This window comes from Scyliorhinus torazame, chromosome 7 (genome assembly GCF_047496885.1).
Source record: "Scyliorhinus torazame isolate Kashiwa2021f chromosome 7, sScyTor2.1, whole genome shotgun sequence".
Classification (NCBI taxonomy): domain Eukaryota; kingdom Metazoa; phylum Chordata; class Chondrichthyes; order Carcharhiniformes; family Scyliorhinidae; genus Scyliorhinus; species Scyliorhinus torazame.
In genome coordinates this window covers 178,107,589-178,133,652 of record NC_092713.1, presented here as the reverse complement: position 1 = coordinate 178,133,652, position 26,064 = coordinate 178,107,589, and the positions used below count along the sequence as shown (strand labels likewise).

The 26,064-nt window shown below is 50.1% G+C and overlaps 1 protein-coding gene across 3 annotated transcripts in view; it reads left to right on the top strand.

Annotated features, from left to right (window-relative positions):
- Nucleotides 1-26,064, top strand: part of uimc1 (ubiquitin interaction motif containing 1) — a 175,728-nt gene that overhangs the window by 30,713 nt on the left and 118,951 nt on the right. For all 3 annotated transcript variants that reach the window (XR_011948286.1, XM_072511842.1, XM_072511841.1), the window contains exons 2-4: nucleotides 5,539-6,651; nucleotides 11,017-11,069; nucleotides 24,852-24,949. Coding sequence is in view for 2 of the 3 variants with exons in the window: in XM_072511842.1 (XP_072367943.1) it covers nucleotides 5,539-6,651; nucleotides 11,017-11,069; nucleotides 24,852-24,949 (1,264 nt within the window). In the remaining variant the exon portion in view is untranslated. The remainder of the gene's footprint in view (nucleotides 1-5,538; nucleotides 6,652-11,016; nucleotides 11,070-24,851; nucleotides 24,950-26,064) is intronic.

The window sequence follows — 26,064 nt, the reverse complement described above, 5'->3', positions numbered from 1 at the left end:
TGTGCCTCTCTGAAACTGGGATTGGAAGGTGTGTCTCTCTGAAACTGGGATTGGAAGGTGTGTCTCTTTGAAACTGGGATTGGAAGGAGTGTCTCTGAAACTGGGACTGGAAGGTGTGTGTCCCTCAAACTGGGATTGGAAGGTGTGTCTCTCTGAAACTGGGATTGGAAGGTGTGTCTCTTTGAAACTGGGATTGGAAGGTGTGTCTCTCTGAAACTGGGATTGGAAGGTATGTCTCTTTGAAACTGGGATTGGAAGGAGTGTGTCTCTGAAACTGGGATTGGAAGGAATGTCTCTCTGAAACTGGGATTGGAAGGTGTGTCTCTTTGAAACTGGGATTGGAATGTGTTTCTCTCTTAAACTGGGCAGCACGGTAGCATTGTGGATAGCACAAATGCTTCACAGCTCCAGGGTCCCAGGTTCGATTCCGGCTTGGGTCACTGTCTGTGCGGAGTCTGCACATCCTCCCCGTGTGTGCGTGGGTTTCCTCCGGGTACTCCGGTTTCCTCCCACAGTCCAAAGATGTGCGGGTTAGGTGGATTGGCCATGCTAAATTGCCCATAGTGTCCAAAATTGCCCTTAGTGTTGGGTGGGGTTACTGGGTTATGGGGATAGGGTGGAGGTGTGGACCTTGGGTGGGGTGCTCTTTCCAAGAGCCGGTGCAGACTCGATGGGCCGAATGGCCTCCTTCTGCACTGTAAATTCTATGATTCTATGATTCTATGATTCTATGGGATTGGAAAGTGTGTTTCTGAAACTGGGATTGGAAGCGGTATCTCTTTGAAACTGGGATTGGAAGGAGTGTCTCTGAAACTGGGACTGGAAGGTGTGTGTCTCTCAAACTGGGATTGGAAGGTGTGTCTCTCTGAAATTGGGATTGGAAGGTGTGTCTCTCTGAAACTGGGATTGGAAGGTGTGTCTCTGACACTGGGATTGGAAGGTGTGTCTCTGACACTGGGATTGGAAGGTGTGTCTCTGACACTGGGATTGGAAGGTGTGTCTCTCTGAAACTGGGATTGGAAAGTGTGTCTCTCTGAAACTGGGATTGGAAAGTGTGTCTCTCTGAAACTGGGATTGGAAGGAGTGTCTCTCTCAAACTGGGATTGGAAGGTGTGTCTCTCTCATACTGGGATTGGAAGGTGTTTCTCTGATCCTGGGATTGGAAGGTGTTTCTCTGATACTGGGATTGGAAGCTGTGTCTCTTTGAAACTGGGATTGGAAGGTGTGTCTCTGAAACTGGGATTGGAAACTGTATCTCTGAAATTGGGATTGGAAGGAGTGTCTCTCTTAAACTGGGATTGGAATGTGTGTCTCTCTGGAACTGGGATTGGAAGGTGTGTCTCTCTGGAACTGGGATTGGAAGGTCTATCTCTCTTAAACTGGGATTGGAAGGAGTGTCTCTCTGAAACTGGGATTGGAAGGTGTGTCTCTGAAACTGGGATTGTAAGGTGTGTATCTTTGAAGCTGGGATTGGAATGTGTGTCTCTCTTAAACTGGGAGTGGAAGTTGTTTCTCTGATACTGGGATTGGCAGCTGTGTCTCTCTGAAATTGGGATTGGAAGGTGTCTCTCTCTGAAACTGCGATTGGAAGGTGTGTGTCTCTGAAACTGGGATTGGAAGCGGTGTCTCTGAAATTGGGATTGGAAGGTGTGTCTCTCTGAAGTTGGGATTGGAATGTGTGTCTCTCTGAAACTGGGATTGGAAGGTGTGTCTCACGAAACTGGGATTGGAAGGAGTGTCTCTCTGAAACTGGGATTGGAAGGTGTGTCTCTCTGAAACTGGGATTGGAAACGGTGTCTCTCTGAAATTGGGATTGGAAGGTGTGTCTCTTTGAAACTGGGATTGGAAGGTGTGTCTGTCTGAAACTGGGATTGGAAGGAGTGTCTCTCTGAAACTGGGATTGGAAGGAGTGTCTCTCTTAAACTGGGATTGGAAGGTGTGTCTCTGAAACTGGGATTGGAAGCGGTGTCTCTCTGAAATTGGGTCTGGAATGTGTGTCTCTCTGAATTTGGGATTGGAATGTGTGTCTCTCTGAAATTGGGATTGGAAGGTGTGTCTCTCTGAAACTGGGATTGGAAGGTGTGTCTCTCTGAAACTGGGATTGGAAGGAGTGTCTCTCTGAAACTGGGATTGGAAGGTGTGTCTCTCTGAAACTGGGATTGGAAGGTGTGTCTCTTTGAAACTGGAATTGGAAGGTGTGTCTGTCTGAAACTGGGATTGGAAGGAGTGTCTCTCTTAAACTGGGATTGGAAGGTGTGTCTCTGAAACTGGGATTGGAAGCGGTGTCTCTCTGCAATTGGGATTGAAAGGTGTGTCTCTTTGAAACTGGGATTGGAAGGTGTGTCTCTCTGAAATTGGGATTGGAAGGAGTGTCTCTCTTTAACTGGGATTGGAAGATGTGTCTCCCTGAAACTGGGATTGGAAGGTGTGTCTCCCTGCAACTGGGATTGGAAGGAGTGTCTCTCTCAAACTGGGATTGGAAGGTGTTTCTCTGATACTGGGATTGGAAGCTGTGTCTCTTTGAAACTGGGATTGGAAGGTGTGTCTCTGAAACTGGGATTGGAAGCTGTGTCTCTCTGAAATTGGGATTGCAATGTGTGTCCCTTGGAAGTCAGGATTGGAAGGTGTGTCTCCTTGAAACTGGGATTGGAAGGAGTGTCTCTCTTAAACTGGGATTGGAAGATGTGTCTCTTTCACACTGGGATTGGAAGGTGTATCTCTTTGAAACTGGGATTGGAAGGAGTGTCTCTCTGAAACTGGGTTTGGAAGGTGTGTCTCTGAAACTGGGATTGTAAGGTGTGTCTCTTTGAAACTGGGATTGGAAGGTGTGTCTCTGAAACTGGGATTGGAAGTTGTGTCTCTCTGAAATTGGGATTGGAATGTGTGTCCCTTTGAAGTCAGGATTGGAAGGTGTGAATCTTTGAATTTGGGATTGGAATGTGTGTCTGTCTCTCTGAATTTGGGATTGGAATGTGTGTCTCTCAAACTGGGATTGGAAGGTGTGTCTCTCTGGAACTGGGATTGGAATGTGTGTCTGTCTCTCTGAAGTTGGGATTGGAATGTGTGTGTCTCTGAAACTGGGATTGGAAGGTGTGTCTCTTTGAAACTGGGATTGGAAGGTGTGTCTCTCTGAAACTGGGATTGGAAGGTGTGTCTCTCTGAAACTGGGATTGGAAGGTGTGTCTCTCTGAAACTGGGATTGGAAGGAGAGTCTCTCAAACTGGGATTGGAAGGTGTGTCTCTCATACTGGGATTGGAAGGTGTTTCTCTGAAACTGGGATTGGAATGTGTGTCCCTTTGAAGTCAGGATTGGAAGGTGTGTCTCTTTGAAACTGGGATTGGAAGGTGTGTCTCTCTGAAATTGGGATTGGAAGGAATGTCTCTCTTAAACTGGGATTGGAAGGTGTGTCTCTTTCACACTGGGATTGGAAGGTGTGTCTCTCTGAAACTGGGATTGGAAGGTGTGTCTCTGAAACTGGGTTTGGAAGGTGTGTCTCTCTGAAGTTGGGATTGGAATGTGTGTCTCTCTGAAACTGGGATTGGAAGGTGTGTCTCTCTGCAACTGGGATAGGAAGGTGTGTCTCTCTGAAACTGGGATTGGAAGGTGTGTCTCTCTGAAACTGGGATTGGAAGGAGTGTCTCTCTTAAACTGGGATTGGAAGGTGTGTCTCTTTCACACTGGGATTGGAAGGTGTGTCTCTCTGAAACTGTGATTGGAAGGTGTGTCTCTCTGAAACTGGGATTGGAAGGTGTGTCTCTCTGAAACTGGGATTGGAAGGAGTGTCTCTCTGAAACTGGGATTGGAAGGAGTGTCTCTTTGAAAGTGGGATTGGAATGTGTGTCTCTGAAACTGGGATTGGAAGGAGTGTCTCTCTGAATCTGGGATTGGAAGGTGTGTCTCTCTGAAACTGGGATTGGAAGGAGTGTCTCTCTCAAACTGGGATTGGAAGGTGTGTCTCTCTCATACTGGGATTGGAAGGTGTTTCTCTGATACTGGGATTGGAAGCTGTGTCTCTTTTTGAATCTGGGATTGGAAGGTGTGTCTCTGACACTGGAATTGGAAGGTGTGTCTCTAAAATTGGGATTGGAATGTGTGTCTCTCTTAAACTGGGATTGGAAGGTGTGTCTCTCTGAAACTGGGATTGGAGGGTGTGTCTCTTTGAAACTGGGATTGGAAGGTGTGTCACTCTTAAACTGGGATTGGAAGGAGTGTTTCTCTGAAACTGGGATTGGAAAGTGTGTCTCTTTGAAACTGGGATTGGATTGTGTGTCTCTGAAACTGGGATTGGAAGGTGTGTCTCTCTGAAACTGGGATTGGAAGGTGTGTCTGTCTGAAATTGGGACTGGAAGGTGTGTCTCTCTGAAACTGGGATTGGAAGGTGTGTCTCTCTTAAACTGGGATTGGAAGGTGTGTCTCTTTTAAACTGGGATTGGAAGGTGTGTCTCTGAAACTGGGATTGGCAGCGGTGTCTCTCTGAAATTGGGATTGGATGGTGTGTCTCTCTGAAGTTGGGACTGGAATGTGTGTCTCTTTGAAACTGGGATTGGAAGGTGTGTCTCTCTGAAACTGGGATTGGAACGAGTGTCTCTCTGAAACTGGGATTGGAAAGTGTGTCTCTCTGAAACTGGGATTGGAAGGAGTGTCTCTCTCAAACTGGGATTGGAAGGTGTGTCTCTGAAACTGGGATTGGAAGGTGTGTCTCTCTGAAGTTGGGATTGGAATGTGTGTCTCTTTGAAACTGGGATTGGAAGGTGTGTCTCTCTGAAACTGGGATTGGAACGAGTGTCTCTCTGAAACTGGGATTGGAAAGTGTGTCTCTCTGAAACTGGGATTGGAAGGAGTGTCTCTCTGAAACTGGGATTGGAAAGTGTGTCTCTCTGAAACTGGGATTGGAAGGCGTGTCTCTCTCAAACTGGGATTGGAAGGCGTGTCTCTCTCATACTGGGATTGGAAGGCGATTCTCTGATACTGGGATTGGAAGCTGTGTCTCTTTGAAACTGGGATTGGAAGGTGTGTCTCTGTAACTGGGATTGGAAGCTGTGTCTCTCTGAAATTGGGATTGGAATGTGTGTCCCTTTGAAGTCAGGATTGGAAGGTGTGTCTCTTTGAAATTGGGATTGGGAGGTGTGTCCCTTTGAAGTGAGGATTGGAAGATGTGTCTGTTTGAAACTGGGATTCGATTGTGTGTCTCTCTCAAACTGGGATTGGAAGGTGTGTCTCTGAAACTGGGATTGGAAGGTGTGTCTCTCTGAAACTGGGATTGGAAGGTGTGTCTGTCTGAAACTGGGATTGGAAGGTGTGTCTGTCTGAAATTGGGATTGGGAGGAGTGTCTCTGAAACTCCGATTGGGAGGTGTGTCTGTGAAATTGGAGTTTCACACTCAGCATGGCTGAGAGGGATTTAATGGTTGTGTTGTGCCGGTTTACGGGAAGACGGGCGCAGAATGAAACTCGATGAATTTTTGATTTGTTGAACCAGAGCAAGCACGGTGGCTTGAATGCCTTCTGTACTGTAACAATTCTGTTGATCTGTTTTAGACCCAGAGCCCAGATGTGACCCTTGTTGGTGGTGTGTTGACACAGACTGTGACTGGCAGTAAGATGGGAGATTGTGTGCCAGTAGTGAGCAGTAAACATGCTGCTGGTGATGACTTGTCTCCTGAGAAGCTGCAGGAGGTGGAATCCGTGTCTCCCCATGGGTTGAATCAGTCAGACAGGAGGGAGCATGTCTTCAGCCCATTGGTGGTTTTAGAGAAGTTGAGTGAAGAGGTTGTCCGTTGCTCGCAGGAGTCCCGCATCACCATTTCGCCAGAGAAAGGATTGTCTCTCAGTTCCCGGTCCCCTGTGAAGAATGTAAAACTTCAAAATGATTATTCCCCTCCCTTCAATGTCTCTCCTTGTCGGTGTGTGGACAGTTTTAAAGGCTTCAAGGAGCTGTCTCCTCGTGAGGTGGAGAAGGATATGCACATGGCAGCAAGTCAGCACAATGATCAGAAGAGCCTGTCGACCACACAGCCAGCATTAGACCAAGAAAGTACAGCACAGTACTTCAGTCCTGAGGCTAAATCATTGGAGATGCGGGAGCAGAGAGATTGCAGTGGCTCTCACCACTCTGAAGTAGAGAACATTCGACTTGCATTGCCAGCAGTGAATGACTGGAGGAGGGGGGAGCTGCAGGAATCTGACCGGCTTTGTATACAGACTGAATGCCTTGGACCAGCACCCTCCAAGTCCAGCTCTCTGAGGGGTAATTTGACAAATACTGCTGGATTGGTTCACTATTTCTGGGGCATACCATTTTGTCCCAGCAACTTGGACCCAGATCAGTACACAAGCGTTATCCTGTGCCAGCTGGAGACTTATGAGAAATGTCTGAAACAAGCACAAAGCCAGCTCTTGCGGAAATTAGAGTTTGGGCTGCCAGTGGTACCAGCGCCTGTGCCCCGGGAGATTGAGCGGCTGCGGCGGAGGCAGCATGCACCAGAAGAGCCAATCACCATGCCCAACCCAGAGTTGGACATACAAAAAGAGCCGGAAAGTCAGGAGGAGCAAAATCCCCCGGAACAGTTAGCAGATGATGACCAATCCACTGAGGATGCACAGATTGGCAGTGATCAGATGGAGAGAATAGATGGAAACAGTCAGGAAAAGGTAATTGGTATCAACTGATACTGCTCTCCTTGTTTTGCAATGACTCTGATCTCGCTGCGACTCTCTGTCCCTCGCTCTCTCTCCCTCGCTCTCTCGCTGTCCCTCGCTCTCTCTCTGTCCCCCGCTCTCTCGCTGTCCCTCGCTCTCTCGCTGTCCCTCGCTCTCTCGCTGTCCCTCGCTCTCTCGCTGTCCCTCGCTCTCTCTCTGTCCCTCGCTCTCTCTCTGTCCCTCGCTCTCTCTCTGTCCCTCGCTCTCTCTCTGTCCCTCGCTCTCTCTCTGTCCCTCGCTCTCTCTCTGTCCCTCGCTCTCTCTCTGTCCCTCGCTCTCTCTCTGTCCCTCGCTCTCTCTCTGTCCCTCGCTCTCTCTCTGTCCCTCGCTCTCTCTCTGTCCCTCGCTCTGTCCCTCGCTCTCGCTCTGTCCCTCGCTCTCGCTCTGTCCCTCGCTCTCGCTCTGTCCCTCGCTCTCGCTCAGTCCCTCGCTCTCTCCGTCCCTCGCTCTCTCCGTCCCTCGCCCTCTCCGTCCCTCGCCCTCTCTCCGTCCCTCGCCCTCTCTCCGTCCCTCGCCCTCTCTCCGTCCCTCGCCCTCTCTCCGTCCCTCGCCCTCTCTCCGTCCCTCGCCCTCTCTCCGTCCCTCGCCCGCTCTCCGTCCCTCGCCCGCTCTCCGTCCCTCGCCCGCTCTCCGTCCCTCGCCCGCTCTCCGTCCCTCGCCCGCTCTCCGTCCCTCGCCCGCTCTCCGTCCCTCGCGCCCTCTCCGCCCCTCGCGCCCTCTCCGCCCCTCGCGCCCTCTCCGCCCCTCGCGCCCTCTCCGCCCCTCGCGCCCTCTCCGCCCCTCGCGCCCTCTCCGCCCCTCGCGCCCTCTCCGCCCCTCGCGCCCTCTCCGCCCCTCGCGCCCTCGCCGCCCCTCGCGCCCTCGCCGCCCCTCGGGCCCTCGCCGCCCCTCGGGCCCTCGCCGCCCCTCGGGCCCTCGCCGCCCCTCGGGCCCTCGTCGCCGCCCCTCGCGCCCTCGCCGCCCCTCGCGCCCTCGCCGCCCCTCGCGCCCTCGCCGCCCCTCGCGCCCTCGCCGCCCCTCGCGCCCTCGCCGCCCCTCGCGCCCTCGCCGCCCCTCGCGCCCTCGCCGCCCCTCGCGGCCCCTCGCGCCCTCGCCGCCCCTCGCGCCCTCGCCGGCCCTCGCCGCCCCTCGCGCCCTCGCCGCCCCTCGCGCCCTCGCCGCCCCTCGCGCCCTCGCCGCCCCTCGCGCCCTCGCCGCCCCTCGCGCCCTCGCCGGCCCTCGCGCCCTCGCCGCCCCTCGCCCTCGCCGCCCCTCGCCCTCGCGCACGCAGCGCTCTGCCTGCCTCGGGCACGCAGCGCTCTGCCTGCCTCGGGCACGCAGCGCTCGCTGCCCCTCGCGCTCGCTGCCCCTCGCGCTCGCTGCCCCTCGCGCTCGCTGCCCCTCGCGCTCGCTGCCCCTCGCGCTCGCTGCCCCTCGCGCTCGCTGCCCCTCGCGCTCGCTGCCCCTCGCGCTCGCTGCCCCTCGCGCTCGCTGCCCCTCGCGCTCGCTGCCCCTCGCGCTCGCTGCCCCTCGCGCTCGCTGCCCCTCGCGCTCGCTGCCCCTCGCGCTCGCTGCCCCTCGCGCTCGCTGCCCCTCGCGCTCGCTGCCCCTCGCGCTCGCTGCCCCTCGCGCTCGCTGCCCCTCGCGCTCGCTGCCCCTCGCGCTCGCTGCCCCTCGCGCTCGCTGCCCCTCGCGCTCGCTGCCCCTCGCGCTCGCTGCCCCTCGCGCTCTGCCTGCCTCGGGCGTGCCGCGCTCTGCCTGCCTCGGGCGTGCCGCGCTCTGCCAGCCTCGGGACGCGCCGCGCTCTGCCAGCCTCGGGACGCGCCGCGCTCTGCCTGCCTCCTCCTGCGCGCCGCGCTCTGCCTGCCTCGGGCACGCAGCGCTCTGCCTGCCTCGGGGACGCCGCGCTCTGCCTGCCTCGTGCGCGCCGCGCTCTGCCTGCCTCGTGCGCGCCGCGCTCTGCCAGCCTCGTGCGCGCCGCGCTCTGCCAGCCTCTGGACGCGCCGCGCTCTGCCAGCCTCGGGACGCGCCGCGCTCTGCCTGCCTCCTCCTGCGCGCCGCTCTCTGCCTGCCTCGGGCACGCAGCGCTCTGCCTGCCTCGGGGACGCCGCGCTCTGCCTGCCTCGGGACGCGCCGCGCTCTGCCTGCCTCCTCCTGCGCGCCGCTCTCTGCCTGCCTCGGGCGCGCAGCGCTCTGCCTGCCTCGGGCGCGCCGCGCTCTGCCTGCCTCGGGCGCGCCGCGCTCTGCCTGCCTCGGGCGCGCCGCGCTCTGCCTGCCTCGGGCGCGCCGCGCTCTGCCTGCCTCGGGCGCGCCGCGCTCTGCCTGCCTCGGGCGCGCCGCGCTCTGCCTGCCTCGGGCGCGCCGCGCTCTGCCTGCCTCGTGCGCGCCGCGCTCTGCCAGCCTCGGGACGCGCCGCGCTCTGCCAGCCTCGGGACGCGCCGCGCTCTGCCAGCCTCGGGACGCGCCGCGCTCTGCCAGCCTCGGGACGCGCCGCGCTCTGCCTGCCTCCTCCTGCGCGCCGCGCTCTGCCTGCCTCGGGCACGCAGCGCTCTGCCTGCCTCGGGGACGCCGCGCTCTGCCTGCCTCGGGACGCGCCGCGCTCTGCCTGCCTCCTCGGGCACGCAGCGCTCTGCCTGCCTCGGGGACGCCGCGCTCTGCCTGCCTCGTGCGCGCCGCGCTCTGCCTGCCTCGTGCGCGCCGCGCTCTGCCAGCCTCGGGACGCGCCGCGCTCTGCCAGCCTCGGGACGCGCCGCGCTCTGCTTGCCTCCTCCTGCGCGCCGCTCTCTGCCTGCCTCGGGCACGCAGCGCTCTGCCTGCCTCGGGGATGCCGCGCTCTGCCTGCCTCGGGCGCGCCGCGCTCTGCCTGCCTCGTGCGCGCCGCGCTCTGCCAGCCTCGGGACGCGCCGCGCTCTGCCAGCCTCGGGACGCGCCGCGCTCTGCCTGCCTCCTCCTGCGCGCCGCGCTCTGCCTGCCTCGGGCACGCCGCGCTCTGCCTGCCTCGGGGACGCCGCGCTCTGCCTGCCTCGGGACGCGCCGCGCTCTGCCTGCCTCCTCCTGCGCGCCGCGCTCTGCCTGCCTCCTCCTGCGCGCCGCGCTCTGCCTGCCTCGGGCACGCAGCGCTCTGCCTGCCTCGGGGACGCCGCGCTCTGCCTGCCTCGTGCGCGCCGCGCTCTGCCTGCCTCGTGCGCGCCGCGCTCTGCCAGCCTCGGGACGCGCCGCGCTCTGCCAGCCTCGGGACGCGCCGCGCTCTGCCTGCCTCCTCCTGCGCGCCGCTCTCTGCCTGCCTCGGGCACGCAGCGCTCTGCCTGCCTCGGGGACGCCGCGCTCTGCCTGCCTCAGGCGCGCCGCGTTTTGCCTGCCTCGTGCACGCAGCGCTCTGCCTGCCTCGTGCGCGCAGCGCTCTGCCTGCCTCGTGCGCGCCGCGCTCTGCCTGCCTCGTGCGCGCCGCTCTCTGCCTGCCTCGGGCACGCAGCGCTCTGCCTGCCTCGTGCGCGCCGCGCTCTGCCTGCCTCGTGCGCGCCGCGCTCTGCCTGCCTCGTGCGCGCCGCGCTCTGCCTGCCTCGGGCGCGCCGCGCTCTGCCTGCCTCGGGCGCGCCGCGCTCTGCCTGCCTCGGGCGCGCCGCGCTCTGCCTGCCTCGGGCGCGCCGCGCTCTGCCTGCCTCGTGCGCGCCGTTCTCTGCCTGTCTCAGATGCGCCCGATGCCGCGCTCTGCCTGCTTCCTCCTGCGCGCTGCACTCTGCCTGCCTCGGGCACGCAGCGCTCTGCCTGCCTCGGGGACGCAGCGCTCTGCCTGCCTCATGCACGCCGTGCTCTGCCTGCCTCAGGCGCGCCGCGTTCTGCCTGCCTCGTGCGCACAGCGCTCTGCCTGCCTGTGCGCGCAGCGCTCTGCCTGCCTCGTGCGCGCCGCGCTCTGCCTGCCTCGTGCGCGCCGCGCTCTGCCTGCCTCGTGCGCGCAGCGCTCTGCCTGCCTCGTGCACGCAGCACTCTGCCTGCCTCATGCGCGCCGTGCTCTGCCTGCCTCGTGCACGCAGCGCTCTGCCTGCCTCGTGCACGCAGCGCTCTGCCTGCCTCGTGCACGCAGCGCTCTGCCTGCCTCGGGCGCGCCGCGCCCTGCCTGCCTCGTGCGCGCCGTGCTCTGCCTGTCTCGGATGCGCCGTGCTCTGCTTGCTTCGTGCACGCCGTGCTCTGCCTGCCTCGGACGCGCCGTGCTCTGCCTACCTCGGTCACGCCGTGCTCTGCCTGCCTCGGACGCGCCATGCTCTGCCTGCCTCGGGCACGCTGTTGGACTTTAACCTGGTGCCTTTTACACTGATCCTACTCCTTTTTTTTTCTTTCCAGTCTGCCGGTATGTTTGTTGAAGAAACTCCAGAAGAAGCCGTGAATGGCAGAAGGTACAGAAATCTAACAGCATGTCCACGCAGTCAGATATCTTAAAGCCAAGTTTTTTTTTTTTTTTGCAGCCACAAGCAGCCCCTCTCAATGTGTGAAAAATATTCAATGCTTTGAGTAGTGCAACCATTGTTCCAGTTATTGAAATAGTGCCAGTCACCGTGCTCGCCCTGCAGTGCTTCATGTCCCCTCGTGGGTGGGTTCTGTCTGGGCAGGGTGGAAAGATAGAGCTGGGAAGTGTGTGTATGTGGGGAGATGGAATCACTACAGTGCAGAAGGAGGCCATTCGACACTATAGGAATCTATAATTTATGGGGATCTTAACCTGTCGAACTACACCAAGTTTGAGGGAAGCTTAGTTGATGAATCAAGTCCTGGCGCAATACGACAAGTTGTAAGATTTGTACTATTTCTGGACTTTGCCAAGTTGTTCGATTCCTTGTATTATTCGACTGTGTATAGTTGAAGGAATTTATATCATCTCTGCTATTCGGTTATCAGTAGCACTTTGCGAATACTGGAACTCCGCAGAAATTTGCAGTATAAACTTCTCAGGTGCCAAAAAGAATTGTTTTATTTGTAGTCGCTTGATTACAATTTGAAAGTCATTTAAAAGGCAATTCGTAGACAATTCGAAGCTTTCAGAGAATTACAGACATTATCTTTCTTTGCTTAGGCAGACAGCTCGAAAGTAACTTTTAAAAGGTCAAAGTCTGGCAATGAAACATGAAGAGAGAGAGAAAGCTAATCTTCAGCTAAACTCAAACTCAAAGTCAAAAGTGGACTAACATCGCTGACACAGACTGTTAGACTGACAGAACCCCCAAAAGACATCTCTAAAATGGAGACTATTAAGGACAAAACTGACTAAACTAACAGAAAGACAAACTGACAGAATCAAAGACAACACAGCACAACACACCCCCAAAGACAATACTAAAATGGCGGGCGGAAACTTTTCAGTTATACACTTTCATATCTGTCTTAAGTCATCTAATTACACCCCAACATAATCCTAATTGATTTGGGTCAGACTCAAACACATTTGATTTGATGGCAAGCCGTCCATCTTCAATGTGCAACATCACCCCTTTAATTGTTTCATGTCTACATGTTATGGAATGTGATATTTTGCTAATCTTTTAGCTGGCTTGGCTAATGTAACAATTGAGACTTCATATTGAGAATATATATATGATTCAATGCTCTTACAAACTGCATTGGACTCTTGCCACCTAGTTGCCATGGAACTCAGGCCTTGGCCTTGACAATTAGCACAAGCAGTGTCAAATTGTCTTGCAACTGTGCTGCTATAATCTTATAATGGAATTTTATGCTGTTTCATGTATCATATTGAAGTCCTGAATTTATGTGTGCTGAAATTCTCATTTTTAAAAATGAGTACTTAAACAGCTATCTTTTACCTATACTAGTTGTATTTGAAATACCTGGCTTCTACTGTCGGCCCTTTGATAAATCGAAGTCTGCACCTACCCTCTCAAAGAACATCCTACCTAGGCCCACAACCCACCCTATTCCCATAGCCCAATAACCCCACCTATCTTTTGGAGATTAAAGGGCAATTGATCAAGGCCAATCCACCGAACCTGCACATCTTTGGACTGTGGGAGGAAACCGGAGGAACCGCCTGCAGACATGGGAGAATGTACAAACTCCGCACAGACAGTGACCCAAGCCGGGAATTGAACCTGGGTCCCTGGCGCTGTGAGGCAGCAATGCCACCGTGCTGCCAAATATGAAAGATATTAAATGAAATGGGCCCAATATGAAAGATACTAAACTATATTGGCCAAAGGTAGCCATATGGACGCCGGCCGCAGATCAGCCCTGATCACATTAAATGGCAGTAAAAACAGAAAATACTGGGCGATCACAGCAGGTCTGACTGCATTTGTGAAGTGAAAAGAGAGCTAATGTTTTGAATCTCGACAATTCTTCGTCAAAGCATGGTCAAATCATTAAATGGGAGGATAGACTCGAGGGGCTGAATGGCGTAGTCCTGTTCCTATGTTACTTATCTATGAGATGGTGCTGGGAGGTGTGTGTGTGTTGGGAGATGGTGCTGGGAGGTGTGTGTGTGGGGAGTTTGTTCTGGGAGGTGTGTGTGGGGAGTTGGTGCTGGGAGGTGTGTGTGTTATAGGAATCTTTAATTTATGGGGATCTTAACCTGTCGAACTACACCAAGTTTGGGGGAAGCTTAGTTGATGAATCAAGTCCTGGCGCAATACGACAAGTTGTAAGATTTGTACTATTTCTTGACTATGTCAAGTTGTTCGATTCCTTGTATTATTCGACTGTGTATAGTTGAAGGAATTTATATCATCTCTGCTATTCGGTTATCAGTAGCACTTTGCGAATACTGGAACTCAGCAGAAATTTGCAGTATAAACTTCTCAGGTGCCAAAAAGAATTGTTTTATTTGTAGTCGCTTGATTACAATTTGAAAGTCATTTAAAAGGCAATTCGTAAACAATTCAAAGCTTTCAGAGAATTACAGACATTATCTTTCTTTGCTTAGGCAGACAGCTCGAAAGTAACTTTTAAAAGGTCAAAGTCTGGCAATGAAACATGAAGAGAGAGAGAAAGCTAATCTTCAGCTAAACTCAAACTCAAAGTCAAAAGTGGACTAACATCACTGACACAGACTGTTAGACTGACAGAACCCCCAAAAGACATCTCTAAAATGGAGACTATTAAGGACAAAACTGACTAAACTAACAGAAAGACAACACAAAGACATCTTCGCACAACACCCCCCCCCCCCCCCCCCAAAGACAATACTAAAATGGCGGGCGGAAACTTTTCAGTTATACACTTTCATATCTGTCTTAAGTCATCTAATTACACCCCAACATAATCCTAATTGGTTTGGGTCAGACTCAAACACATTTGATTTGATGGCAAGCCGTCCATCTTCAATGTGCAACATCAGCCCTTTAATTGTTTCATGTCTACATGTTATGGAATGTGATATTTTGCTAATCTTTTAGCTGGCATGGCTAATGTAACAATTGAGACTTCATATCGAGAATATATATGTATGATTCAATGCTCTTACAAACTGCATTGGACTCTTGCCACCTAGTTGCCATGGAACTCAGTCCTTGGCCTTGACAATTAGCACAAGCAGTGTCAAATTGTCTTGCAACTGTGCTGCTATAATCTTATAATGGAATTTTATGCTGTTTCATGTATCATATTGAAGTCCTGAACTTATGTGTGCTGAAATTCTCATTTTTAAAAATGAGTACTTAAACAGCTATCTTTTACCTATACTAGTTGTATTTGAAATACCTGGCTTCTACAGTCGGCCCTTTGATAAATCAAAAAATTAAGTGAGATATATCAGAAAAGGTTAAATACATCATTAATTGCTCATCTTAGCTCTCTCTTTAGATCCTTCCTCGCTACCTTGTAACTATCCATCGCCCCAACTGAAACTTCACACCTCATCTTCACATAGGCCTCCTTCTTCCTTTTAACAAGAGATTCCACTTCTTTGGTAAACCACGGTTCCCTCGCCTTCCTCCCTGCCTGACCGGTACATACTTATCAAGAACACGCAGTAGCTGATCCTTGAACAAGCCCCACTTATCCAGCGTGCCCAACACTTGCAGCCTACTTCTCCAACCTATCCCCCCCCAAGCCACGTCGAATGGCACCATAATCGCCCTTCCCCCAGCTATAACTCTTGCCCTGCGGTGTATACTTATCCCTTTCCATCATTAACGTAAACGTCACCGAATTGTGGTCACTGTCTCCAAAGTGCTCTCCTACCTCCAAATCCAACACCTAGCCTGGTTCATTACCCAAAACCAAATCCAAAGTGGCCTCGCCTCTTGTTGGCCTGTCAACATATTGTGTCAGGAAACCCTCCTGCACACATTGTACAAAAAACGACCCATCTAATGTACTCGAACTATATCTTTTCCAGTCAATATTTGGAAAGTTAAAGTCTCCCATAATAACTACCCTGTTACTTTCGCTCTTATCCAGAATCATCTTCGCCATCCTTTCCTCTACATCCCCAGAACTATTTGGAGGCCTATAGAAAACTCCCAACAGGGTGACCTCTCCTTTCCTGTTTCTAACCTCAGCCTATACTACCTCGGAAGAAGAGTCCCCATCTAGCATCCTCTCCGCCACCGTAATACTGCTCTTGACTAGCAGCTCCATACTTCCCCCTCTTTTGCCTCCTTCTCTGAGCTTACTAAAACACCTAAACCCCGGAACCTGCAACATCCATTCCTGTCCCTGCTCTATCCATGTATCCGAAATGGCCACAACATCGAAGTTCCAGGTACCAACCCATGCTGCCAGTTCCCCTACCTTATTTCGTATACTCCTGGCATTGAAGTAGACACACTTCAAACCACCTACCTGAATACTGGCCCCCTCCTGCAAAGTCAAATCTGTGCTCCTGACCTCTCTACTCTCATTCTCCCGTACCCTAAAACTACCATCCAGGTTCCCATGCCCCTGCTGCATTAGTTTAAACCCCCCAAAGAGCACTAACAAATCTTCCCCCCCCCCCCCCCCCCCCCAGGATATTTGTGCCCCTCAGGTTCAGATGTAGACCATCCTGTCTGAAGAGGTCCCACCTTCCCCAGAAAGAGCCCCAGTTATCCAGAAATCTGAATCCCTCCCGCCTGCACCATCCCTGTAGCCACGTGTTTAATTGCTCTCTCCCCCTATTCCTCATCTCATTATCACGTGGCACGGGCAACAACCCAGAGATAACAACTCTGTTTGTTCTAGTTCTGAGCTTCCATCCTAGCTCCCTGAAAGCCTGCCTGACATTCTTGTCCCCTTTCCTACCTATGTCGTTAGTGCCAATGTGGACCACGACTTGGGGCTGCTCCCCCTCCCCCTTAAGGACCCGGAAAACACGATCCGAGACATCACGTACCCTTGCACCTGGGCGGCAACATACCAAACGTGAGTCTCTCTCGCTCCCACAAAATCTCCTATCTGTGCCCCTGACTATCGAGTCCCCAATTACTAATGCTCTGCTCCTCTCCCCCCTTCCCTTCTGAGCAACAGGGACAGACTCCGTGCCAGAGGCCTGTACCCCATGGCTTACCCCTGGTAAGTCCCCTCCCCACAAGTATCCAAAGCGGTATACTTGTTACTCAGGAGAACGACCGCAGGGGATCCCTGCACTGACTGCTTTTTCCCAGTCCCTCTTACAGTTACCCATCTATCTCCAATCTTTGGTGTAACTAATTCCCTGAAGCTGCTATCTATGACCCCCTCTGCCTCCCGAATGATCCGAAGTTCTTCCAACTCCAGGTCCAGTTCCCTAACTCGGTCTTGGAGGAGCTGGAGATGGCTGCACCTCCTGCAGGTAAAATCAGCAGGGACACTAACGGCATCCCTCACCTCAAACATCCTGCAGGAGGAACATTGCACTCCCTTCCCTGCCATCCCTCTAACTTCCAACCAAGATCTGGCTAATCAGTAAATTTAAAAAGAAAAAATAATAATATAATATGGCACTTACCTCACACCAATGGATCTTATTATTAGGTTAGAGGAGGCGGGTGGGTGGGAGACACTACATGTGTAGTGTCTCGGGTTTCCTCTCCACCAGAATTTATTGGTGGGGGGGGGGGCCCTTCCCAGAAGTCCGCGGGTCGAAAAAAAATAAAACAGAAAAGAAGTGCTTTAGTGTTTTTAAAGGAGAAACTTACCTCCCAGAAATCACTTGCGCACCGCTCCCGCCGAAATCCAATGGCCTGCTCCTGTGAAAGTAAGTGTTTTTAAAGGAGAAACTTACCTCCCAGAAATCTCTTGCGCACCGCTCCTGCCGAAATCCAATGGCCTGCTCCTGTGAAAGTAAGTGTTTTTAAAGGAGAATTAGATATTCTACTTTATCTTTACCGGCAATAAACTGGTTTTAAGCTAGCTTGGCTAATGTAATAATGGAGACTTCATGTCGAGAAAGCTGGAATCAGATATATACTTGATTCAATGCTCTACAAACTGCACTGGACTCCTGCCACCTCGTTGCCATGGAATTCAGCCCTTGTTCTTGACAGTAGCACAAGCATAGTGTCAAATTGTCATGCAACTATGCTGTTTTAACCTATGATGGAATTATGCTGTTTCATGTATCTATTGAAGCTATATGTTTTGAGATGACCTGAGGTTATGGGTACTGAAATCCTCATTTTAAAATTGGCATTTAAAACTGGGGCTTAATATTTATGCTTAAACAGCTATCTTTTACCTATACTAGTTGTATCAGAAATACCTGGCTTCTACAGTCGGCCCGATGATAAATCGAAAAATTAAGTGAGGTATATCACCATAAGATAAAATACATCATTAATGGTAAAAGCGCAAAGAATAACTCATTCATATTGTCATTGCAGTTTTAAACAATGGAATGGACACTTAGCATTGCAACAGGCATTTCAAAATAATTATTATAATTAATAAATTAATCAAATTTGATCCTACTGATTCAGTATTAATAAATTATACAATATGTTAATAATACAGTCAAATAGTTGATTGATCAATAACATTTCAATAATAGTATTTCAGCTCAAACTTATCAATGTGGGTACAGTTGGGTTAGTTTGAATCATTCTGATAGTTGGTCCCCTGCGTTTAGCGAAGAGTTTTTTTATGCACTTAGCACATTGGTATGTTATGTAAATAATGAATACAGCTACACAGGAGAATAGGATTATTCTTAATGTGGAGATTCCAGTGTGTCCAAGCCACCCACACATTTTATCCCAGAGAGATAAATTGGGGTGGATCAAGTTTTTTGATTTCTTTTTGGATATGTAATGCCAAATCTTTAACTTCTTTAGAGTTATCGGGAATGAAAGTGCAACATTCTGCACCAATCAGGGCACAGGTGCCACCTTTTTCAGCTAGCACATAGTCAAGTGCCATTCGATTTTGTAATACTACGGTTAACATTTTACAGATCTTAACATTGATATACTGATTGAAAATTGATATCATGATTACATAATTCAGCAATAAACAATTAATAAGAACTTCATGTCTACAAATAAAATGATTATACAATAAAAGTTGAACATATGATCTAGTAATAAATGGTAAAATGATTATCAAAATTGATATCAAGTCTTTGACATCTTCTGGATTATACACACTAGCTTGTTGAAAGGGTTAATTTTCTTGCAGAGACAAAAAAGGGGCGTATAGCTTGGAATGATGCCATTCGCATCTCTAAACGTTTTTTATATTTGTCACTCAAATGGACTGGGAGTAAAAGTTGGATTGCTGCCAAATTCCCGTTATCAAATGTCTTTGAATGATCTGTTCTTTTGGAATATAGATTTGCTTTTAATCAGAGTTTTGTTTTGTTTTTTTTAAAACCAGCTTCCACATTGTTTGAAGTTTTAATTTCCAGGCTAATTTTAAACATTTATTTTAAAATATCAAATATAATAACTTATTGAATATATAACTGAACCGATCTTGCACTGTATCTTGGTTTTCTGTCGATCAATTCGTTGATTCTGTCAAAGGAAACACAGCTAACAAGATATGTTAATTTCTTAAAATTAATAAAGCAATATTCAGAATAATGACAGTTTTCTTAAGTTGACAGTTCTTGGCAACTTTTTAGCGATACATTGAGGTTTCTTTAGCTGCTTTGATGGCAGTCGTTCTGTTCTGAGTCAGTTCCCTTTTTCCTTTGGAAATTTTCTGTCCCAAGTAAACATCTTCTTTCTGGGCAATTTGTGCTTTGTGAAAGCTAGCTTTGTGACTATTAGCACTGAGGTGGTTCAAGACCATCCGTACATCTTTGTCATGATCATCTTTATTGATGGAGGTTATCAGAACATCATCTTCATATTGGATAATGGTGGAAGGCCGAACAGGCAGTTGCCTGAGATGATTCTGTAAAGCCATGTGGTAAACAGTTGGGCTATTGTGATACTGTTGCTGATTGTAAAAGCAAGCCATGGTTGTAGTTGCTTAGCCAGTGGTACTGACCAGAAGCCATACTGGGTTTGTCTTGTTGGTACTCGTTACATTGTTGACCACGAGGTGGAAATGTATTGTAGTGAACATTGTCTACTTCATTATCATCTCACGAATCCATCCGTTGTTTATGATAGCATTTTGCCATCCAGTGTCCTACTCTACCACAGAAAAGGCATTGTGGTATTTTCTTACATGATTTTAATGGAGCAAGGTTACATGTTTGCCCTGGCGCTGGTGGTGAAATTGTAGTTCCTGCTGATATTCCTGCAGGTGCTGCAACAGCCGCCGCTGGAGCAGCAGGTAACATGGGCTGGATTTGAACACTATCTTCGTCTGATTCATCTGACAAAGGAACTGATTTATTCTTGACATTTGTTCTCGGCTGTGCAATTGCCGATTGTGCCACTAGGTGGGGTGCTTGGGCTGCTTTCTGAGTTTGTGCTGTTTGTTCAAATTTCTGCACCGAGATATTGCAGTGTTCAGTGACGTTGTTTATATCTCTTTCTAAAACACATCTTTCTTCGATTAACTTGCAATTTTCAAATTCAATTCGCTCAGTTTTTAATTACAACTGTTGGTATTCTGACTCCACTTTAAAAACTTGAATTTGGAATTCTGCTAATTGAAAAGATAACTGCTGGAGTTCAGAGGTTTTGTTTTGCAATTCTGGTCGCCACACTACCAGAAGGATGTGGAGGCTTTAGAGAGGGTGCGGAAGAGATTTACCAGAATGTTGCCTGGTATGGAGGGCATTAGCTATGAGGAGCAGTTGAATAAACTCGGTTTGTTCTCACTGGAACGAAGGAGGTTGAGGGGAGACCTGATAGAGGTCTACAAAATTATGAGGGGCATAGACAGAGTGGATAGTCAGAGGCTTTTCCCCAGGGTAGAGGGGTCAATTACTAGGGGGCAAAGGTTTAAGGTGAGAGGGGCAAGGTTTAGAGTAGATGTACGAGGCAAATTTTTAACGCAGAGGGTAGTGGGTGCCTGGAACTCGCTACCGGAGGAGGTGGTGGAAGCAGGGACAATAGTGACATTTAAGGGGCATCTTGACAAATACATGAATAGGATGGGAATAGAGGGATACGGACCCAGGAAGTGTAGAAGATTGTAGTTTAGTCGGGCAGCATGGTCGGCACGGGCTTGGAGGGCCGTAAGGCCTGTTCCTGTGCTGTACATTTCTTTGTTCTTTGTTCTAATTCTGTTTTAATTTCATCATAATGCTCAAGTTTGGATTTTGCAACTCTCAATTCTGTTTTAATTTCATCAATGCTCAAGTTTGGATTTTGCATCTTGCTTCAACAACTGCAATTAGTTGGTCTTTAGTGGACCTATACTCATGATCAAATTTAGTTTTTGCAATTGTCTTTTGATGTTTTTGGAGCTGTGCCATTACTGCAAAAGACAATTTCATACGTCTTCCACCGTTTAACCGTGTGGTCTTACCCCATGTCTTCTTGATATTATCAAGGGACCACTGTCCTTTGGGGATATCATATTTTGATTCAATTTTTGTGGCAACTTCAGACAGTCCAAATTGTCTACGAATGAAAGATCTAAAATCCCCCAACATATCTTCAACAGAAACATCTGGTATTCCAGCAGCCCCCTTGGATGTAGTGGGGAGTAATTTTCTGCCTGCTAAAGGCTCTGAATCTGCACTTTGATTTGTATCAGCCATAAATTTTCCTTGATCGCTGACTGCCGTGACTATTTTTTCAGTCCCGTTTTATTTTAGTTACTGCAGTATCTTCCAGCCACGTCTATGTTAGTCTCAAAGACTGGCACCTGATTGATTTAACACAGTCTATAAAAATGTTCTTTTCAACGGACAACGCACTGATTGATGTGGCTTTAAGACTTTTAATGGGTGAAAAAGATATTTCTTACCCTAGTCTAGCCGTGGGTTCCAGCTGCCTTCTGGGCCTCCGATTATCTTTGAAGCTTTCCGTCGTCACCTGGGCCTCCTCCGAAGGTCGTTCTCAGTACTCTTTACCCCCCCCCCCCCCCCCCCGCAGCTGCCGACTACGCCAAGTTGAAGGTATCTTAGTTGAAGGATCTTATCCTGCCGAACTACGACAAGTTGAAAGAATCTGAAATATTTTTGGACTACGCCAAGTTGTTGGATTCCTACTATTATTTGACTGTGTAAAGGTGAAGGAATTTATAGTATTCCTACTATTCGGTTACTTTGCACTTTGCGAATACTGGGACTCAGTAGAAATTTGCAGTTAAAACTTCTCGGGTGCCAATAAGAATTGTTTTATTTTTCTTCTATTGATTACAATTTGAAAGTCATTTAAAAGGCAATTCGTAGACAATTTGAAGCTTTCAGAAGAATCAAAGACATTATCTTTTTGCTTCGGCAGACAGCTCGAAAGTAACTTTTAAAAGGTCAAAGTCTGGAAATGAAACATGAAAAAGAGAGAGAGAGCTAATCTAAAGCTAAACGTCAAGACCTCAAAAACACTCCAAAACTACACTCCAAAAACACACTAAACACTACTACAGAAACACACTAAAACACTACATCACTACAAAGACAGACTAACCAGACTAACAGACTGACAGACAGACTAAAATGGCGGGGGGAAACTTTTCAGTTATACACTTTCATATCTGTCTTAAGTCATCTAATCACACCCCAATATAGTCCTAATTGGTTTGGGTTAGACTCAAACACATTTGATTTGACCGCAAGCCATCCATCTTCAATGTGCAACATTAGCTTTCAATGTTGCGTATCTGCATACTTGTCTATGTTAAGGAATGAGATATTCTGCTTTATCTTTACCGGCAATAAACTGGTTTTAAGCTAGCTTGGCTAATGTAACAATGGAGACTTCATGTCGTGAAAGCTGGAATCAAATATATATTTGATTCAATGCTCTACAAACTGCACTGGACTCCTGCCACCTCGTTGCCATGGAATTCAGCCCTTGTCCTTTACAGTAGCACAAGCATAGTGTCAAATTGTCTTGCAACTATGCTGTTTTAATCTATGATGGAATTATGCTGTTTAATGTATCAATTGAAGTTATATGTTTTGAGGTTATGGGTGCTGAAATCCTCATTTTAAAATGGGTATTTAAAACTGGGCCTTAATATTTATGCTTAAACAGCTATCCTTTACCTATACTAGTTGTATCAGAAATACCTGGCTTCTACCTTGCAGCTGTATAGGAACTTAGTTAGGCCACACATGGAGTATAGGTCGTATCCAATTCTGGTCGCCACACTACCAGAAGGATGTGCAGGCTTTAGAGAGGGTGCAGAAGAGATTTACCAGGATGTTGCCTGGTATGGAGGGCATTTGCTATGAGGAGTGGTTGAATAAACTCTGTTTGTTCTCACTGGAACGACTGAGGTTGAGGGGCGACCTGATAGGGCAGCACGGTAGCATTGTGGTTAGCACAATTGCTTCACAGCTCCAGGGTCCCAGGTTCGATTCCTGGCTTGGGTCACTGTCTGTGCGGAGTCTGCACATTCTCCCCGTGTGTGCGAGGGTTTCCTCCGGGTGCTCCGGTTTCCTCCCACAGTCCAAAGATGTGCGGGTTAGGTGGATTGGCCATGCTAAATTGCGCATAGTGTCCAAAATTGCCCTTAGTGTTGGGTTACTAGGTTATGGGGATAGGGTGGAGGTATGGACCTTGGGTAGGGTGCTCTTTCCAAGAGCTGGTGCAGACTCGATGGGCCGAATGGCCTCCTTCTGCACTGTAAATTCTATGATAGAGGTCTACAAAATTATGAGGGGTATAGACAGAGTGTATAGTCAGAGGCTTTTTCCCAGGGTAGAGGGGTCAATTACTAGGGGGCATAGGTTTAAGGTGCGAGGGGCAAGGTTTAGAGGAGATGTACGCGGCAAGTTTTTTACACAGAGGGTAGTGGGCGCCTGGAACTCGCTGCCAGAGGATGTGGTGGAAGCAGGGACGATAGTGACAGTTAAGGGGCATCTTGACAAATAGGATGGAAATAGAGGGATACGGACTCAGGAAGTGTAGAAGATTGTAGTTTAGACGGGCAGCATGGTCGGCACGGGCTTGGAGGGCCGTAGGGCCTGTTCCTGTGCTGTACTTTTCTTTGTTCTTTGATACTTGGCTGAGGGAAGGACAGGAGTGGCAGCTTTACATTCCAGGCTTTTGATGTTTCAGGCGGGATAGAGGGGATGGAAAAAGGGTGGATGCAGTGCTGGTTAGGGAGAATATCACAAGCTGTACTGCGGGAGGACACCTCAGAGGCAATATGGGTAGATCTCAGGAATAAGAAGGGTGGGGGGCAGCACGGTGGCGCAGTGGTTAGCATTGCTGTCTCACGGCGCTGAGGTCCCAGGTTCTATCCCGGCTCTGGGTCACTGTACATGTGGAGTTTTCACATTCTCCCGTGTTTGCGTGGGTTTCGCCCCATAACCCAAAGATGTGCAGGGTAGGTGGATTGGCCACGCTAAATTGCCCCTTAATTGGAAAAAATGAATTGGGTACTCTAAATTGATTTTTAAAAAAGGAATAGTAAGGGTGCAGCCACAATGTTGGGGGTTTACTACAGACCTCCCAACAGCCAGTGGGAGATAGAGGAGCAGATATGTAGGCAGATTTTGGGAAGGTGTAAAAGCAACAGAGTTGTTGTGGGTGATATTAACTACACCCATATTGACTGGGACTCACTTAGTGCGAGGGGCTTGGATGGGGCAGAGTTTGTAAGGAGCATCCAGGAGGGCATCTTGAAAAAAATATGGAGATAGTGGGAGTTGGTGCTGATGGGGCTGCTGTGTGGGGTGTTGGTGCTGGGCGGTGTGTGTGTTGGGGGCCATGGTGCTGGGAGGTGTGTGTGTGTGTGGGGTGACGGTGCCAGGAGCTGTGTGTGTGTGTGGGGTGATGGTGCCAGGAGGTGTGTGTGTGTGTGGGGAGATGGTACCGGGTGGTGTGTGTGTGTGTGGTGATGGTGCCGGGAGGTGTGTGTGTGTGGGGTGATGGTACCGTGTGGTGTGTGTGTGTGAGGAGATGGTACCGGGTGGTGTGTGTGTGGGGTGATAGTGCCGGGAGGTGTGTGTGTGTGGGGTGATGGTGCCAGGAGGTGTGTGGGGTGATGGTGCCAGGAGGTGTGTGTGTGGGGAGATGGTACCGGGAGTGGTTAGCATTGCTGCCTCATGGCGCAGAGGACCCGGGTTCGATCCTGGACCCGGGTCACTGTCCGTTTGGAGTTTGCACATTCTCCCTGTGTCTGCGTGGGTCTTACCCCCACAACCCAAAAAAAAGTATAGCGTAGGTGAATTGGCCATGCTAAATTGCCCCTTAATTGGAAAAAAAGAATTGGATGCTCTGAAATTTAAAAAAACTTTTAAATCTAAAAATGTTGCAAAGTTATGTCGAGATGTATTCTTAAAATGGATGCCAGTCAAAGAGCTATATTAACAACTATTTTGGGTGGCACGGTGGTTAGCATTGCTGCCTCACAGCTCCAGGGTCCCAGGTTCAATTCCGGCCTCAGGTGACTGTCTGTGCGGAGTCTGTACGTTCTCCCCGTGTCTGCGTGAGTTTTCTTCGGGTCCTCCCACAGTCCAAAGATGTGCAGGTTAGGTGGATTGGCCATACTAAATTGCCCCTTAATTTCCAAAAGGTTAGGTGGGGCTACTGGATTAAGGGGATAGGGTGGAGGGATGGGCTTAAGTAGGGTCCTCTTTCCAAGGGCTGGTGTAGACCTGATGGGCTGAATGGCCTCCTCCTACACGGTGTGTGGGGAGATGGTACCATATACTTTTTCTTTCTCTGCTTGCACTTCCTCTTTAGTTGCCCTAGTGGTGGAGTGGAATCCGAGGACAGCAGAGATATCGCATCCTGTGTAGGTGGCATTCACCAAGAGGATGATGTGTTGTTTGTTTGTGCTGGTGAGTTCTGGGTATATTGTTTTGAGTGAGGGTGTCTAGGTTTTAATGTGTGGTGCACTCGCTTTGTCTATCTGAAAGACTATCGACCGTGTGAGCAGGTTATGGTGAATTAACATTTTTTGTTAATGTCAGGTGTGTTATATGTTTTTAAACATCTTGAGCTGACAAAGTCAGGCCCCTCATGGAGTTCCCTCTATTCTCCCTTCATTGTCGGACAGTTGAATTGTGGAATCATAGAACAAAGAACAAAGAAATGTACAGCACAGGAACATGCCCTTCGGCCCTCCAAGCCCGTGCCGACCATGCTGCCCGACTGAACTACAATCGTCTACACTTCCTGGGTCCGTATCCCTCTATTCCCATCGTATTCATGTATTTGTCAAGATGCCACTTAAATATCACTATTGTCCCTGCTTCCACCATCTCCTCCGGTAGCGAGTTCCAGGCACCCACTACCCTCTGCGTAAAAAACTTGCCTCGTACATCTACTCTAAACCTTGCCCCTCTCACCTTAAACCTATGCCCCCTAGTAATTGACCTCTCTACCCTGGGGAAAAGCCTCTGACTATCCACTCTGTCTATGCCCCTCATAATTTTGTAGACCTCTATCAGGTCTCCCCTCAACCTCCTTCGTTCCAGTGAGAACAAACCGAGTTTATTCAACCGGTCCTCATAGCTAATGCCCTCCATACCAGGCAACATTCTGGTAAATCTCTTCTGCACCCTCTCTAAAGCCTCCACATCCTTCTGGTACTGTGGCGACCAGAATTGAACACTATACTCCACTATACTATAACTAAGGTTTTATACAGCTGCAACATGACTTGCCAATTCTTATACTCAGTGCCCCGGTCAATGAAGGCAAGCATGCCGTATGCCTTCTTGACTACCTTCTCCACCTGTGCTGCCCCTTTCAGTGACCTGTGGACCTGTACTCCTAGATCTCTTTGACTTTCAATACTCTTGAGGGTGCTACCATTCACTGTATATTCCCTACCTGCATTAGACCTTCCAAAATGCATTACCTCACATTTGTCCGGATTAAACTCCATCTGCCATCTCTCTGCCCAAGTCTCCAAACAATCTAAATCCTGCTGTATCCTCTGACAGTCCTC